Source organism: Eulemur rufifrons, chromosome 2 (genome assembly GCF_041146395.1).
Source record: "Eulemur rufifrons isolate Redbay chromosome 2, OSU_ERuf_1, whole genome shotgun sequence".
NCBI classification, from domain to species: domain Eukaryota; kingdom Metazoa; phylum Chordata; class Mammalia; order Primates; family Lemuridae; genus Eulemur; species Eulemur rufifrons.
Window position 1 is genome coordinate 13,403,708 of NC_090984.1, and position 17,707 is coordinate 13,421,414.

At 56.0% G+C, this 17,707-nt stretch overlaps 1 protein-coding gene across 1 annotated transcript; it reads left to right on the top strand.

The window, feature by feature from the left end:
- Window positions 1–1,889: 1,889 nt before the first annotated feature.
- RAB11B (RAB11B, member RAS oncogene family) lies at window positions 1,890–12,365 on the top strand. Its single transcript, XM_069496379.1, has 5 exons — window positions 1,890–2,163; window positions 9,463–9,658; window positions 10,489–10,682; window positions 10,923–11,003; window positions 11,505–12,365. Exons 1-5 carry the CDS (start codon window positions 2,124–2,126, stop codon window positions 11,648–11,650), a joined length of 657 nt encoding a protein of 218 aa, XP_069352480.1. The 5' UTR covers window positions 1,890–2,123; the 3' UTR covers window positions 11,651–12,365.
- Window positions 12,366–17,707: the final 5,342 nt, after the last annotated feature.

Below are 17,707 nucleotides of genomic sequence, written 5' to 3' on the forward strand. Positions count from 1 at the left end.
CCCACTCTCCACCCACCATGGCCTCCTGGCTGCTCCTACCCTGCTGAGTCTCTCTCATTTGCTATTCTGTGCCTTTGAAACGCTGCTCCCTCCACTTCCTCTCCCTCCCATGGTCCACTCTTCATCTTTCAGGACCTGGTGCAAATACCACTTCCTCCAGGATGCTTTCCTGCCTCCTAAAATGTTTTTAAACAGGGGAGTAATGTGATCTGACTCAACGTTTCTTTCTTTCTTTCTTTCTTTTTTTTTTTTTTTGAGACATGGTCTCACTCTGTTGCCCTGGGTAGAGTGCACTGGCGTCATCTTAGCTTACTGCAACCTCCAACTCCCAGGCTCAAGGGATCCTCCTGCTTCAGCCTCCAGGTGCACGCCATGACACCCGGCTATTTTTAGTAGAGATGGGGGTCTTGCTTTTGCTCAGGCTGGTCTCGAATTTCTGAGCTCAAGCAATCCTCCCTCCTCAGCCTCTCAGAGTGCTAGGATTACAGGCGTTAGCCACCGTGCCCAGCCCTGACTTAATGTTTTTAGAAACTCCTTCAGACTGCTGTGGGCAAAGCAGCTGCACAAGTTCAGGCAGTGAGGAAAGGGACAAGGATCAGGTGGCGCATATGGAGGGGGTAAGAAGTGCTCAGAATAAGGAGAAATGTAGGAGGAAGGAGGCACTTGTGGGTGGTGGAGGGAGGGAGACAGAGAGAAGAAGAAGATGCAAAGAGGGGAGTCCTTCACCTCTGTTTTGATAGTGGGGAGAGAGGGACGGAGACACAGGAGGAAGAGTGGATATGGGAAGAGTCGAATTTGTGTATGGGACGTGTTACACACAACTTATAGGGGCCCATTATTTTGAACTGAGCTCCTGCACTAGGCCCCAACACATCAAACCAACATGGAGTTACTCATGCTAAAGTTCCAGGTCATCAAACGGAAACTAAGTTGTTTATCTAACCTTCCGAGAAATCAGGAGAGATAAATATAAGATAGTCAAATCTGTCTGGGCCTGGCAGTTCACACCTGTAATCCTAGCACTTTGGGAGGCCGAGGTGGAAGGATCAGACGAGGTCAGGCGTTTGGAAATAAATAAATTAGCCCAGCGTGGTGGCACATGCTTGTAGTCCCAGCTCCCCGGGAGGCTGAGGCAGGAGCATCAATTGAGTCCAGGAATAGGAAGCTGCAGGGAGCTATGATGATGCCACTACACTCCAGCCTGGGTGACGCAGCGAGACCCTGTCTCTAAAAAAACAAAAACAAAAACCAAAACACAGCATGTTATATACTTTAAATACATAAAATAAACACAACCTTTAATGTCAGATAGTGATAAATCCTATGCGAGGGGGTGATAAAACAGAGTTCAGAGACAACGAGGGGCGGGAGGTCATGTTGGAGAGCGCCTAGTGCCCAATAAGGATTTATAAATATTTGTTAAAGACTTAATGGCAGAAAGTGGCAGGTCGATTTGGTATGTGTCCAAGGAAAGGATCTAGGTAGTCGCAAAAGATTCCTTGAGGTGGGCTCCCTCCCTGTTTAGAGAGGGGGAAACTAAGGCACAGAGGGCTAATGTAACTTGTCACCAATGTAAGCATGGAAACTGCAACCTGGACAAAAAAAACCCCGCACAGAGGCCCCCGGAAACGGTCATTTACTGGCCGCGTAGAGAGGCCAGAGCCGCAAGCACTGACCTATGACGTCATCGGGACGATTAGCAGCGTAGCATCACCTGGACGTAGCCTCATTTCCCTTCCCGGACAGGTCCTCGGATACTTGGGTCGGGTCTGAATGAAGCCTTTCATTGGCTACTTGATTTGTCAATCTGTTTCATTGCTCCAGTCTTCCGCCCCGCCTTCCTGAGCTCGCCTCTGATAAGCTGGCGCGGCCGTCACTTCAGAAAGGTCCGCATTCCTTCCGCCTTTCTCCAGGACACCGAGGGCGAGGAGGGTGGATACCAGGCAGCGCCCTCCCCTGGGGCTCTGCTTCTAGCTCTGATTGGCTGCGTTGGACGCCAGTCGCTACTCCACCCCTCTTTGATTGGCCATCTGGCCGCCGCTCTGCGCGGCGCCGGCTCCGCCCCCGTCGGGTATTTGTGGTGGGGCTGCGGAGTCGCCGATCCCGCCGGAAGCGCCAGGACAATGGGGACCCGGGACGACGAGTATGACTACCTATTCAAAGGTGCGGCGAGTGGGGCATAGACAGGCCAGGGCGCGGCGGCGAGTCGGCGGGATGGCGGGCCGAGGCTGCGCTCCAGGCTGCTGGGCCTAGGCCGGAGCCCGGGGCTTGGGTACCGGCGAGTCAGGCAGCTGGGAAGGCCGGCCCAGGCCGGGCTTCTTCAGCTTCGGGCCGGGGTGTGCGGCCATGCGGAGCTGGTGGCCCAGAGAAGCTTGGGGGCCCAAGATGCGCCGGGGCGGGGCCGGGGACCAGAGGGGGTGGGGCCCGGAGTTGTGGGAGAGGCCGTTGGGGCGGGGCCTCGCGAGGGGGCGGGGCTTCCCCAGTATTTGGCGGGTCGGGGTGGGTGAAAGCGCTATTTGGCGTGGGGGCGGGGCCGTTGGAGGCGGGGTCAGGACTGGTGGGCGTGTCCAGTAAGTGGGTTGGGCCTGACGGATCGGGGTGGGGCTCCATGAAGCCTGGCCCGATTGGGGGCAGCGCGTCTGGAGGCGGAGCCTGGGAGGGGAAGGCGTGGCGGACAATGGTACCTGGGTCGAGGTTGGGGAGCGAGGTGTATTTTGGAGGGAAGCTTTGGATTGGGGTGCGGACACGGAATTGCGTGGAGGGCCTCCTGTGTGGGGGGCAACAATTCTGTCTCTTAACCCTTAGAACTCTTAATAGTACTAACCCAGTACCTGCACTTTTCTGAGCACTTTACCTGCGAGAACTCATTTAAATCCTCTCCGCATCCCTGGGAGGTCGATATGGTCCAGCCTGTCTTTTTACAGACTGGGATGTTGAGGCCCAGAGAAACAAGGACATAGTTGATAGGTGTTGGAGCAGGATTGAGCCCAGGCCAGCTGTGTACCTTACCACTTTGGGCGTGGGTCTTGGGGGCTTGCCGCCAGGATCTGGGACTTGGGGTTGTCAGATCACCTCCCCACAACACATGCGTGCATATGGCCTGGCATCCTGTTGGGGGATCTTCCCCACCCAAGGGACTGAGGGTTCTGGGAACATTAAGTAAGACCCAGGCAGATCAGGCAGCTGTGCCGATTTGGGGCCAGTTGGGAAGCTCCTTCACCCTGCCCCTCAAGCTGGGGAGCCTCCCTGCACGTTTCTGGAGTCCCTTGTTTCTCAGCTGGGCTGGTTTAGGGGTCACTGGCTTCACAGCACCTGTGCCAAGCTGGGCTTTGGCCAGGCCCTGTGCTGTCCATGCTGGGCTCCCTGCCTGACAATAGCAACTCTTGGGAGCTAACGCCTGGGCCCACGCCAGGTCCCTTTGCCCTCTGCTGCCTGCTCTGGGAGAGTCTGCCTCCTATGCCAGCTGTTGACGTCTTCACCTCATTGAGAGAGCTGGCCATCCCCAGGAGTGACCTCTGTGTCCACAGCTGGCCTTGAATGACCCTTGAGTCTGTGGTATCATCCGGCATCTTGGGGTTGTGGAGAGTGGGGCAGAGGTCTGCCTACCTGGGCTATCCGTGTGGGAAAAGGCTTCCCGGCAGAGGGAGAGGGAGTGCTTCTGCAAAGGCTTAGAGTCATCCCACCACACCATGGACTCTGGCAGCTGCACGCAGGTTTATAATGTCGACACAGGTGCAGCTGCGTGGTTGGCAGATGTCAGGCCCAAGGTCTCACCCTAGTGGCCAAGGGAAGCTTTGGAAAGGTTTTGGGGACTGGAGATCAGAACGGTCCCCTCTGGTGACAGGGGGAGCAGATTCTGGTCCTGTTGCAGCCAGTCCAGTCACTCCACCCTGGGGCAGCTGCTCCCAGGTTGTGGCTGGGCACCTACCCAGAGGTGGCACTGCCAGGGCAGGGTACATTTCTCCCAAGGGCCACATCTAGGTTTCTGTGGTCATTCCCTGCTTGTTATTTTCACTTGTTATAAATGCTCCACCTGCGAGTGTTTGCCCAAGTCATCCTTGTGGCCTTAGGGTTATTTCCTTGAAGTGTGTTCCCAGAAGGACAGTTACTGGGTCAGGGGCAGCAGCGAGGCCGTGCGGTTCCTGAGACTCATCTCTAGGGAACGCTTCCCGGAAACACGGATCTGACTTCTGGGGCAGCTGGCATGGGGCGGGGCGGGGGGGGGGGGGGCGCCCACCTGCCCCACTGCCCTCCCTGCCTGGCCTCCTTTCCCTGGGTGGAACCGGTGCCCTGCTGACCTTCTCGAGCTTTTTGGTAGCAAAAGTCTCATCCATAAGGTCAGCGTTTCCCCAACTGGTCGGCTGATGTGTGACCTTCACAATGTAGACCTCATCGGAGGATCCCTCTGTTCTCTCAATATTTGTCTTTAAATCCGTTCAGATTTTCACCCTATTATATAGGAAAAGGATGCTGCCTATGGCTCTGGCAAATTAAAAAGGAAGGAAGGAAAGGAGGTGGCAGGCAGGCCCCTAGCATCACGTCGCTTGCCATAATGTCACGGGTTAATGGAAACACGAATGTGGAAACACAATTTCGGAAAGAGATGTGCTGACCCCTGGGGCCTGCAGAGGTTCCGGCCTGGGCCTGTCCACCCTTGCCCAACAAGGGCGATGGGCTGGCCTTGGAGAGACATCCATGTCACAACTGTACCAGAAGTGTTGCGAGGGGCCAACTTTGTCACCATGTGGCTCTCTGGCCGGGCCGCCTGTGGGGAACGCCCCCCCAGGATTCGAGAGGACAGCCATCCTCCTGCCCCACCCTGTGCCAAGCCGGCCCGCCCTGCTCTTCCACCCGTCTCCCTGCCCCAGGCTTTAGTCGCTTTCCCTTGGCATGGAGGGGCCACACCACTTTACTTGGGACACTGGCTGCCTCCCTGTGCCACCCTCTTGCCACTGCCTTGTTTTTTTGGTGGCCACTCCTGTTGGCTCCCTTGACCTCAGGGGCCAAGGCCAGCAGCTCCCCTGGGCAGTCCCCTGAGCAATGTTTGTTTTTCTCCCTGAACAGTCTCCACCTCCCATGGGAGTGCGATTGTTTATTTGTGCCTAATTATAGATCCTTGCATTTATCCTAACATTCTATCCTTTTTGCCATGCCATTTTTCCAGCCTGCCCATAGATCCCGGGGGTGCCCCTGACTTTTCCTCAGATGCACACTGTGCTGTCGGGTCCGCATTGGGAGCAGCTGTGTCCCCAAGGGTCACTGAGGCTTTCCCAGGGCCCTTCCCCCTTCCCTGGAGCCCCTGGCCCACGGCTTATGTGGGAAACTGGCTGCGGTGGCCCCAGGCCCCATGCTCTGGGTGTGTCCACCACTGTCCAAGGAGAAGAGTGGCTGCTGGTCCCCAGGGAACAGGCCAGCTCCCCAGGCAGCTCCCAGCTCTCCCGCCTGGGCAGGCCTCACTTGGCCTATTGTTCAGTTGCTGTTGGGGGACCCAAACGTACCACCTTCCCCATTTAGAATGGGGGGTCCTGGTGCTGCCTGAATTGGGGGCACAGCGCCCTGAATGGCCACTCAGTCTGCCTGAGCGCTAGGGTCTGGGGCGCGGGGGCACCACACTGTCACGGGGCAGGCCAGAGCACCTGGAGCTCTGAGAGGTGCCAGCCTTTTGTTTTTGACGACTGGGCTTGCCTGCTCTGCGAGCCAAGCGGCGTGTCTAGCGGGTCGTTTCCTGGCCAGCGAAGCCGCCAACTTCTGTGGAAATGCTGGGAGCTGTGTCCTGAAGGGCCCTTTATTTCCTCAAGACAACAGACTGTTTTCTGTGCCCTCGACAATGCCGTGTTCATGCCCAGCCTGCATGTGGGGCCACCTGTCTGCATTGGACAGCCTGGGCCAGGGACTGCCCAGGCAGCGCGGCCTTCCTGCGGTCCACCTGGGTGGCGGCCTCCACCGTTCTCATCGCACCCAGTGGGCCAGGGACTTGGTCTCACTGGGTAGAGTGTCCCCATCTGTTCCGTGTGAATAATAATATTTACGTGTGTCCCAAGGGCGTCCCTGAGAACGTGGTAAACTGAGGCCTGCTAAGCACTTAGCACTGGGCCTGGCCCAGGTCCTGAGGACATTGTTGGCCAGGCCGGGACACAACTGATGGGGCCAAGGGGTCCCCAAGGCTGTACAACTGGGGCACAGCTGGGAAGGGAGTGAGGGTGGTAGGGGACCCAGGCAGGGCCCAAGTGTCCTGTGTCGTACCTGGGGACTCAGCAATGCCCCCGCTGGCTGTGGGCCGGCTCCTGTAGCTGCCGTGGGAAGGAGGTGAGGGGTTGGTGGTGCGGGCGGTGTCCCCACTGTCTGTCCAGCCTGGCCCTGGGCACACGCCCATGCTCACTCCATCTCTTTTTGTCTTTCTCTGAAGTCAACTGGCCGGTCTGGTGGGCACCCACAGTGTCGTCAGAGAATGCCCACCCTGCCGTCACGGGTCTCATAGGCCCGCCAGGTGGTGGTCTGCAGGGAACCGAGGGGCCTGAGCCAAGGGGGTCTTGAAGGATGCGCAGGAGTTTGCTGGCTGCCCCAGGGGGACAGGGTGCTGTCGGAGCTGGGGAGGCTGCCAGGCTGGGGTGCCCAGGGCCCCAATGTCCCCTATGAGGTGGAACCAGGACCCCCAAGCCACATGTTGAGGGGTGGGGGAGGACAGCGGGTGAGGTGGTGAGTTGGCAGGGAAAGAGCTTAGGCCCTGGACCCAGAAGACCTGGGTTTAAATCCTGCCTGAACGACTTCCCACGCAGGTGGCCCTGGACAAGTCACTGCTTGCTTGGTGGGCACAGTTGGGAGGTGGGGGCAAGCTGGCAAATATACAGGGGCTCAGACCCCTTCTCTGCCCTCCCACCTTGTGTGCCTTGGGCTGGTCGTTCCTCATCTGAGCCTCAGTTTGCTCATCTGTAAAATGGGCTGCGTGAGGCTTCCACGAAGTGATGCACCAAGAACTTCCTCAGCACAGACTCATTAAGTGTTCTTTGTGTTCTTGTTCTTGTTGTACTTGGCTCTAAAGCAGCCAGCTGGAGGGGGTGCTGGGCCGGGTTGTGGGGGCTGCCTGATCTGCCCTCCCCTGTGGCCCAGGAATGGTGACCTGAGCACCCTCCAGGGGTATGTGTGTATCTCAGGGGTAAGCCTGGGAGGCTTTGCCAGCTGCTTTGGTGTTTGCTCATTCGACAGACATTCATCGGGTGCTTACTGGGTGCCCGGCGCTGTGCCAGGGCCTGATTCCTGCCCTTGGGGCAGACTGGCGAGAAAACACATAAGTGAAACCTGGCAAGCGAGAGGGTGGCAAGAGTCGGTGGAGGGAAAGCCAGGCCGGGGAACAAGGAAGGTTGGGGGACATCAAGGGCCTCCTTGGCCAAGTGGCATCTGAGGAATCCTACAAAGGAGATGAGGGAGGAGCTAGGCGGGTGCCTGGGGAAGGGGGTTCCAGGCAGAGGACATAGCCCATGCAGGGAGGCGGGGAGCACAGGGAGATGCCGGGGCAGGTGGCGCAGGGACTTGTGGGCTGTGGGGTGGACTTGGGCTTTTCCCCAAGCAAAGTGGGAGCCATGGAGGGCTCTAGGCAGAGAAGGGACCAGACCTGACTTAGGTGCTCACAGTCGCCCTCTGGCTGCCGTGGGGAGGACAGGCTTTTGGTTGGGGATGAGAGTGAATGCAGGGACCTCAGGTAGGAGGCTGGCACGGAACCCATACAGAGATGATGGTGGCCTGGACTGAGGTGGGGGCAGTGAAGCAGATAAGAAGTCTAGGCACACAGACAACTTTCCCCCAAGTAGCTGCATTCGGACAGGAAAGAACACTCCACGTAAGCATATCATTCAGTGAGTTCAGGAAAGAGAAACACCAGCTCCCGGGGCACCCCTCCACCCCCTTTCTCCGGGATCAGCTCTGGGATGTGAATCTTTTCTAACGGGAGAATGCTGAGCCCGTCAGCACAGCAGTTCAGTGTGGCCGAGGGGAGGGCGGCCTGGTGGGCCCTGGCCCTGCTCTCTCCATGGGGCAGGACTCCCAGGGGGGCTAGGGTCCTCCGTGTCAGCCAGGGCTCAGCCCACCAGCCTGCACCTCCCCAGTCCCAGGAGGGCTAGCCCTCCCCATCTCTGCCAAGGCTCAGTGGATACCCCTTCCTCGGGGCCATGGGTGACCGAGCCACCAGGCAGACCTGCTGGGGTTCCATGGCGCGTCTGGCTGGGGCATCTGGTTGGCTGCTACCTGTAGTTTCATCTGCACCACGTGCACTTGGATACATGCACACACTGATCTCCCCTGCATGGGATGCTCTGGGTCCAGGCCCCTCCTGGATGAAATCACATGGCCTCACCCCAGAGCCTGGGCAGCTGACACCCTAGAGGGGGTGCTTTCGAGGCTGGGGCAGGAAACACTTTATGGGGGTGGGAGGGAGGGATGTCCCCCCAGCCTGACCAGCCCCTGCCCGCTCTGCTCAGAGGGCTCCCGTTCCCAGTGGCTGTCAGCAGGGCTGTTGCCCACAGTCTCTTGTCTCCTCCCTAGCCCCTCACCCTGACTGCCCTTCTGGGTGGGGGTTTTCATCTGACTGGGCTGGGCTGGGCTGGGCGGAGACCATCCCTCCCCCAGCATCGAGGCCAGCTCTCAGGCAGGGGCCCAGGGTGGCAGCACACAGTGCGTGATCCCTGTGAGGATGCACACACGCACAGCTGTGTGACCTCCCCTTGCACCGGGTCAGCAGGGCATCCTGACCCTGGGGGCAGGGGTGGTGGGAGTTGGCCGCTGGCTCTGTCCCTTCCATGCCCCAGGGGGTACATTCTTGTAGGTCGCTGAACACTCTGCTGGAGCTGAATGTGGGTTTGGCTGGAGGGTTGAGGGCATGGGGTGGGGAGGCTCCTCATTTCCTGTCACTTAAAGCTCCAGAAACAGATCCTCATAGGTGAGAAGTGGGAGGAACACTGACCCTTCCCAAGCTCTGGCCAAAACCTCAATTATAATAACGACAGCTGCTCACTTGTGTGCCTGTCTGTGTGCCGTGTGCCGGCTGGGTCGTGACCATGCGTGCTCTCAGCTTCCTCCTGAGACAGCTGCTGTTACTGCCTTCTTGTTCACACATTTGGAAAAGGTGGCCCAGAGAGGTTAAGTGACTTGCCCAGGGTCACCCAGCTCTGGAGTTTTCTTGGTCTGCTCCCGGCTGCCCGGCCACCTCAGGGGCAGATGCATCTCAAGCTACCACCTGCTGGGGTGCCTAGGTCCCTTGCCCCAGCAGAGGCAGCTCTGCTCTGAGGACCAGAGACAGGCAGGGCTGTTGTGCCATCCACAGTGGCTGTTTCACTTCTGCACCGCTTAACACAGTGCCCATGGGCTCCTCTGTGTCATTCGCCCAGGGAGCCACCGGGAAGCTTCTGTGGGTGGACATGGGCGGCGCATGGGGACTCATAGACCCTCCCCACCCCTCTGTACCCCCCCAAGTGGTGCTCATCGGGGACTCGGGCGTGGGCAAGAGCAACCTACTGTCTCGCTTCACCCGCAACGAGTTCAACCTGGAGAGCAAGAGCACCATCGGCGTGGAGTTCGCCACCCGCAGCATCCAGGTGGACGGCAAGACCATCAAGGCGCAGATCTGGGACACAGCTGGCCAGGAGCGCTACCGCGCCATCACTTCCGCGTGCGTGTCGGGTGGCTGGGGCCCTGCCGAGTGGGGCCCATGGGCATGGGGGCTTGGAAGGATGTGTAGGAGTTGGGCAGGATGAGGCAAGAGCATGGGAGTGGAGGGTGGAGGAAGGCCCAGCCCCCACCTTCAGAGGCCCCCAGGAGCTGTGGGACCCTCAGGCAGAGCAGCGCCCAGCCCTGGCCATACTGGGGCACTGGGGTGTTACTGGGTGTCGGGAGCGCAGCAAGGGCCCTGGCTGGCCACCTCCCCAGCCTTCCTCCTCTCTCTGCTCTCCTCTGAGCTGCGACTCACACCTTGTCCACACTGATCCTGTCCTCCCACCCTGGCCTGGTCCCTGTGCCTGTCTGGGCCTCCCAGCCATCAGGACCCACTTGGGCTACTGCTTCCTGGACTCCTCCCAACCCATGGCCATTCCCTACTACGTCACTCCACCACCTTGCTGTCTCCTGCACTCCCTCCCTGTCTCCTTCAGCCCTCTGGTGGGTGTGTGTCCACCTATCTCCTTGGTGGTCCGTGCCTGGCCCTGCACAGGGGCCATCGGTGCTCTGCACAGCTGCTGTTTCCTTCTCCCCCTTGTTTTGGTGACCTCATGGTGTCTTCTACCCTGGGGCCCCCAGCTCCCTCTCAGGCCCCCACATTCCCAAGCTGGATGCAGGGAGTAGAGCTGGGGCCTCTGGACACGTGTCCCTCTCCTAAGGCCACGGTGGCTGCCCCTTGGCTGGGCCCTGTGCGTGACGCGTGTGCCACGTTCCGTGAGGCCACTGCTGCCCACGGCCCCAGAGGGCGTCCAGGCCCAGAGTGGCTCACAAGACCCTGCCCCGCAGGTACTACCGCGGTGCAGTGGGTGCCCTGCTAGTGTACGACATCGCCAAGCACCTGACCTATGAGAACGTGGAGCGCTGGCTGAAGGAGCTGCGGGACCATGCGGACAGCAACATTGTCATCATGCTGGTGGGCAACAAGAGCGACCTGCGCCACCTGCGGGCTGTGCCCACCGACGAGGCCCGCGCCTTCGCAGGTGAGTCCGGCCGGGCCTCCGAGGGCAGGACGGAGACCGAAGCATCAGAGATGTGTGTGGGGAGCAGGAGGTCCCCCCACAGTGTCGGGGCTCATGGCTGCAGCACCAGCCTCCCCTCCCTGAAGACTGGCCATTGGTGTCTTGAGCCAGGCGAGCGGGCAGGTGGGATCCCCAAGACAGAAGGTGGGAGCCAGACACCAGACACCTCCCCGCTCACCTGGGCGGTATTCTCTGTTCCAGAAAAGAACAACTTGTCCTTCATTGAGACCTCAGCCTTGGATTCCACCAACGTAGAGGAAGCGTTCAAGAACATCCTCACAGGTGGCCACAGGGCCTGGCTGGACCTGGGAGGGTGCCCGCCTCGCAGGGGGTAGTGCAGCTCCAGAACCTTCACTTGTTAAAGCTGCTAAGGCCGGACATGGCATGCTCCCTGGGGTCAGGCCAGATCCAGGCCTTGCTAGCACACGGGACACAGAGACCTCCCTCTCCCCAGCTCCTGTGGGTGGGTCCAGCAAGGGAGGCAGGTGCCACGGCGGCCCAGAGCCCCTCGGCCTGGCTTCCGGGAGTTCACTTCTGAGGGAGGTGGGGGCCTCTGGTCTTGGGGAACAAGAGGCCAGGCTGGCTGTGACCAGATGTGGGTCCTGCCCTTACTGGGCAAGTGGGTGGCGGCCCCTGGAGCCCAGCCCCTGTCTTTGTCTCTGATATGTACATGGGGCATGGCTGGGGGCTTTGGGGAAGCTCTGGAGACCTGCAGGGAGGTGGTCACCGCGGGCCTGCAGGGCATGCGGCTTGCTCACCTGGTCTCCCCCTCCCCCCTTGCAGAGATCTACCGCATCGTGTCACAGAAGCAGATCGCCGACCGCGCAGCCCACGACGAGTCCCCTGGCAACAACGTGGTGGACATTAGCGTGCCGCCTACCACCGACGGACAGAAACCCAACAAGCTGCAGTGCTGCCAGAACCTGTGACCGCCCCGCGCCTCGGTCCCAGCGTGCGTGCTCGTCCTCCGCCTGCCCCCACCACGGTGTCCTCCCGGCCCCTCCCCACCATCCCTCTGTGACCGGCTCGCTCCGCCCTCCCAGTGAGCTCCTCGCGGCAGGGCTAGGGCCCAGGAAGAGCAGGAGTCAGTGGCACCTCCTGTCCTGCCCGGGGAAAGCTAGAAGCCCCAGCTCGCTGTACCCACTCAACTCGGGTCCCCGCGGGCATCTTGGCAGGCTGGGAAGGGCGGCAAGATGGACAAGCCCGGCCGGAGACAAGGAGGACGGGCAGATGGAGCCGGCTTCTCCTGTTTTCCTCGGCAGACTCCAAGGAACGATTGCCTTCCTCCCTGTCTGGCCAGCTGGCCCCACTGGCCGGTCACCCCCACCCAGAACCCCACTCGGGGCTGATGCCCGAAGAGCCTGGACAGGCGGACCCTCTTGGCTCCGGGCACCTGCCCACGCACTGGCCGCCCACCTCTGTGCGTGCGCGACCCCAGCTCCGCCTGCAGATTGTCGCTGGGAGAAGCCTGTCCCCGTCTTGCCCTCCTCTTGCACGCAGCGCGCCCCCTTGGCCCTCCCCGTCACCCCCCTTCTGTCTTGTCTCCCCGTCTGGTCTGGAACCTGTTTGCAAGTGAAGCAATATCTCCGTGTTTTGTATATACAACCGCTCTTGTAGCCTTTGGTTTTTGTTATTGTAGAGAAACACAGATACTTTATACACTTTGTAAGATTTACGCCAAACCCCAGCTCTCGGATCTCTTATTCTCCCTGTGCCCCGCCCCCGCACTGTTTTGCCGCCCCCACCCCGCCCTGCCTCGTTTCTCTGGCCCGTTACTAAAATGTATAATCCGACTTCCTGTACAGAAACCTGCCACAGCGCCTCTGTCTTCTTTCTCTCCGCCAGGCGGCCCCTCCGTGCATGTTCCCCAATGCAGGCTGCCCCCCACCCCACTCCCCTACCCGTCCAGTCCCAGCCCCATGGGGAGCCAGAAGACCAGGCTGGAGCCCTGGGGGGCTTTGGGCTCCAGCACCGGCCCAGGGCAACACGGAGACCCGCCCCCGAGCTGACCAGTAGGCTTTCCACGTGTCACCGCATGGCCACCGCACGGCCACTGGGGTCCTCGGGCGAGGTGGGGTGGGGTGGTAGGGAGGGAGGGACAGCTGGGGGTGTGGCCCGAGAGGGTGTCCTTGACCTTTAACTCCCTGGCCCTGGGACCGGTAGCCCAGCCGGCCGGTGCGCCCCCTGGTGGAGGTGGGGGCAGTGTGCCGTGCTCAGCACACCTCACCTCCGACCCCTCCTTAAGGCCACCTGCTCCCCTGGGGTCCTGGCAAGGGGGGCCTTGCCCAGAGGATGCTAGCTCTAGACTGTCACTAGAGGAAGGCCCAGTGGGGGAACGCCCATGACGGGCAAAGTGGGTGGCCTGGGGTTCCTCTGCCCTTCCCAGCATCCAGTTTCTCCATGTGCACCGGGCTACACTGGTGAGGAGGCCAGGCCCTCCACTTTGCCCCAGGTGACCTCCTGACCTGGTGGGTGCAACCAGCCGCTGTCCCGGAAGCTCCAGCTTTAGCCTCTGGCTAAAGAGGCCATTCTCGCCATGGATACCTGGAGGCCGGAGGAGAGGAGGGCTGGCTCCCTCCTGATCCTGGGCTCTGGTTCCCTGCCTGGAGGGACGGGCACTGCCAGACACAGCCACTCCAGAGAAGCTCTGAGCCCAGGGGCTGTTGAGATGGGAGTTGGAGGGAGCCAGGGTGTGTGAGGGCCAAGGCTAATGATGGCAGCGTAGGGACAGCCAGGCACCCCACACTCCAGGGCACCCCACGCCCCAGGGTCACTTCCCACAGACCCAGGCTGGGGCGTGTGGTGGACAGAAGCTCCAGGGGAGCCTGGGGAAGCAATGAAGCACCCCAAAGAGTTTCAAGCAGTCAAAAGATCAAATATTTCTGGGGCCTCCCCTATTCACCAAGGCCGGAGGCAGAGACTGACATGCTGTCTGTCACCTTGGGAGTCACAGGCCAGTGATGCTATTTTAATTACTCCAATTTCAGTGATTTAATAAGCATGTCATGCTCACTCTGTGCCAGGCTCTGTTTTTAGTCTTTTATAATTATGGTGACATATACATAACATAAAATGGACCATTTTAACCATTCCTAAGTGCACACTTCTATGGCATTAAGCACATTCACAATGTTGTACAAATATCACCACCTTCTGTCTCCAGAACTCTCTCACCTTCCCCAACTGAAACTCTGTCCCCATGAAACACTAACTCTCCACCCCGTCCCCAGTCTCTAGTACCCACCGTTCTACTTTCTGTCTCTGTGGATCTGACAGCTCTAGGGACCTCCTATGAGTGGAATCACACGGGATTTGTCCTTTTGTAACTGGCTTATTTCACTGAGCATAATGTCCTCAAGGTCCATCCATGTCATAGCACATGTCAGAGTTTTTTTTTTTTTTTTTGTGAGACAGGATCTTGCTATGTTACCCAGGCTGGAGTGCAGTGGTGCAATCATAGCTCACTGCAGCCTCGAACTCCCAGGCTCAAGCGATCCGCCTGCCTCAGCCTCCTGGTGTAGCTGGGACTACAGGCTTGCACCACCATGCCTGGCTAGTTTTTGAATTTTTGGTTAAGTCAGGGTCTTGCTATGCTGCCCAGGCTGGTTTTGAACTCCTGGCCTCGAGTGATCCTCCCACCTTGGCTTGCCAAAGCCCTGGGATTACAGGTGTGAGCCACCACACCCGGTTTGAATTTCCTTCCTTTTTAAGGCTGAATAATGTTCCATTGCATAAACATCACATTGCATTTATCCATTCATCCATTGGGTTGCTTCTACCTTTTTGCTATCATGAATCATGCCACTATGAACATCAGTGTACAAATATCTGTTTGAGTCCCTGCTTTCAATTCTTTTGGGTACATATCCGGAAGTGGAACTGCTGGTTCATATGGCAATTCTACATTTACTGTCTTTCAGGAAGCATGTTAAATCTTTGCCAAATCATTAGCTGGTATTTGCAACAACCCTAGGTGGTGGGCATAATGTACCAGCCCCATTTTATAGACAGAGAACAGAAATTTGACTCACCCAAGGAAGGTCCGACAATTAGTAAGTTGCAAGCAGATTCCCAACCCAGAGCTGTTCCAAGTTATGAGGCCTTTCCCCGTATTTATTGAACACCTTCCATGAGTCAGAAAGCTCTAAGATGTGGATAAAATGCCCAGATAAAAGACTGGGAGGAACGTACCAAAATTTTTAAAAATATTTTTATTATGGAAAAATCTAAACGTACAAAAATGGAAAATTTTTTTTAAAGAAATGCATCCTTTATATTGCAGCTTCTCAGTCTGAATTTTGCTGATGGCATTCCGATGGTGTCATGTTTTTTTTCTTTTTTAAAATTTGAGATAAAATTCACGTAACAGGCAGGGCATGGTTAGAGGTATTGGTGTTTACTCATGGTTTTATAGATAGATATGTAAATGTGTTATACATGCATATGTATTATGATGAGAAAGCCAGGAATTAATGATTTCATGGTAGCAATGAGTACACCGGGCACCCAGATCTTCGTTTCTAAATATCATTTTCCACTAAAAGAAACCAGGGCTCCTTGAAGAAATAGTGGATCCCAGGGCTGGGTCGAGGAAAAATACAAGAAGAGTCAGCCCAGAACACCTTTGTTAACAAGTTAGTAAGGAAGTGCTCCAAGATGGAATTAGAAAATCATCATTTGGCAGCCATTATAATAATAATTGATTCACACAAGAATCTTCAGTGGATATTAAATTGGTGGATATTAAATTTGTTGAAGAACAGGATATGTAATTAGTTTCAAAGTGTCTTCCCATAAAGCACTTATTAATAAGTACAACATACCCATACTGAAGAAAGTGGCAGACACTATTTCGACCAAGTTAGCATAATCAACAGAGGACGAAATCAACGTTGTATGCATCCTGAGAATACAGTATCACTTCTACCGTTCCTGCCACAAATGTTTAATCATAAGGAAATACTAGACAACTCCACATGGAATGACTTTCTACAAAAGGACGAGTCTGTCATTTTCAAAAGTATCAAGGTCATGAAGACAAGGAAAGATTGAGGAAATGTACCAGATCTGAAAGAGACTAAATTAGAGTCACAACAGCAAGATACAACACTTGATCCTGGGATAGAATTTTTGGAAACTTTGAATGGGCTCTGAGAATGATGTGGTAATATTGGATCTGTATTCATTTCCTGATTTTGAAGGTTATACTGTGATTATGTGGAAAAGTGTGTTTATACTTAGGAAATATATATATTTTTTATATGTATTTCCTCTCAAGTCAGGAGGATTGCTTGAGGCCAGGAGTTCCAGACCAGACTGGGTACCAGAGACAGACCTCCATCTCTACAAAAAATTACAAATTAGCGGAGTGTAGGGGTGCATGCCTGTAGTCCCAGCTACTTGGGAGGCTGAGGCAGGAGGATAGCTTGAGCCCAGGAGTTCAAGGCTACAGTGCACTATGACCGACGCCACTGCGCTTCAGCCTGGGCAATGAAGTGAGACCTTGTCTCTAAAACAAAAAGGAAAAAACAAAGTATGCAGGAAGATGAGGATGTACATAGATTATATGCAACTACTACACGATTTTATGTCAGAGACTTGAGCATCCGTGGATTTTGGTATCTGAGGGAGGTGCTGGAACCAATCTCTCATGGATACCAAGGGATGACTGTATATAAAATATTTACAGGGATGTCAAGTCAAATATATAAAACAAGATATATTTTTAAAAGCCTAGCTTCCATCCTTTGTCCCCTCCCTCCTACTCCTTCCCTCTATGAGTAATCTTCTAAAAAGCGTTATGATTTATCTTTCCATTATAAAAAATATAGGCTAGGACAATATAACAGAATTTAACTGAGGTAGTTGAGCAGATATGTATATTCAATAAATGCAGGGCAGAAGGGGAAGAGAGTACTGGATAATTCTCCATCCTATCTCAGGGTCTTTGTGTGTTCCAGAACTCTCTGCCTAGGATCCTTTTCTCCTAGGTAACTAATCTTTACTCATACCTTATATGTCAGTTCAATTGCTCCTTCTTCAAGGAAATATTTTTGGACTTCCCAAATTATTCCAAGTTCTCATAACATGATACGTTTTCCTTACCCTTACTTTCTGCATTTTTATGGTTTTTTTTTTTTTTGAAACAGAGTCTCACTCTGTTCTCCGGGAGAGTGCTGTGGCGTCAGCCTAGCTCACAGCAGCCTCAGACTCCTGGGCTCAAGCAATCCTCCTGCCTCAGCCTCCCGAGTAGCTGGAACTACAGGCGCACACCACCACGCCTGGCTAATTTTTTCTATTTTTAGTAGAGACGGGGTCTCGCTGTTGCTCAGGCTGGTCTTGAACTCCTGACCTCAAGTGATCCTCCTGCCTCAGCCTCCCAGAGCACTACGATTACAGGTGTGAGCCACTGCGCCCGGACACTTCCTGCATTGTATCACATTTGTAATTAATAATTGATTAAGAATTTCATTCAGGCATTTGGTGAAAAAAAAAGAATTTCAACAATGCAATAAATGTTCTGGTTTTAACGTTTTAAAATTTTTATTACTAATTCTGTCTCACTCCCTAGAGGCCCACAAAGGCAGCAATTTTTGTCTCACTCAACGTGGTGTCTCCAGCGCCTAGCACAGTGCCTGGTTCATAACAGACCCTCCCTACTGATGTTTACTAAATCTATTGAATGGATCTACTGCATGAATGAATGGATGAATGATGAATAAATGATGTTGGCTTTAGGCTCCTGCACGGCTTTCTAACCCCTGTAGGCTTCTCGCCTGTGTGAAATGTGATCAAACGGTCTCTCCCTCCCCGAGGATCGATGAGAAGCGTAAGGGAGGTGAAGAACAGTTACAAATCATTTTGCCTGGTGTCAAGTTGAATTCTGCAACGGTTTTATTTATTAAAAGGCACTCGGGCGGCCTGCAGGGGGCGCAGCCAACTCCGCGCACGCCCTGGGCTGGGCTGGGGCGGGGCCAGTGCGGGGG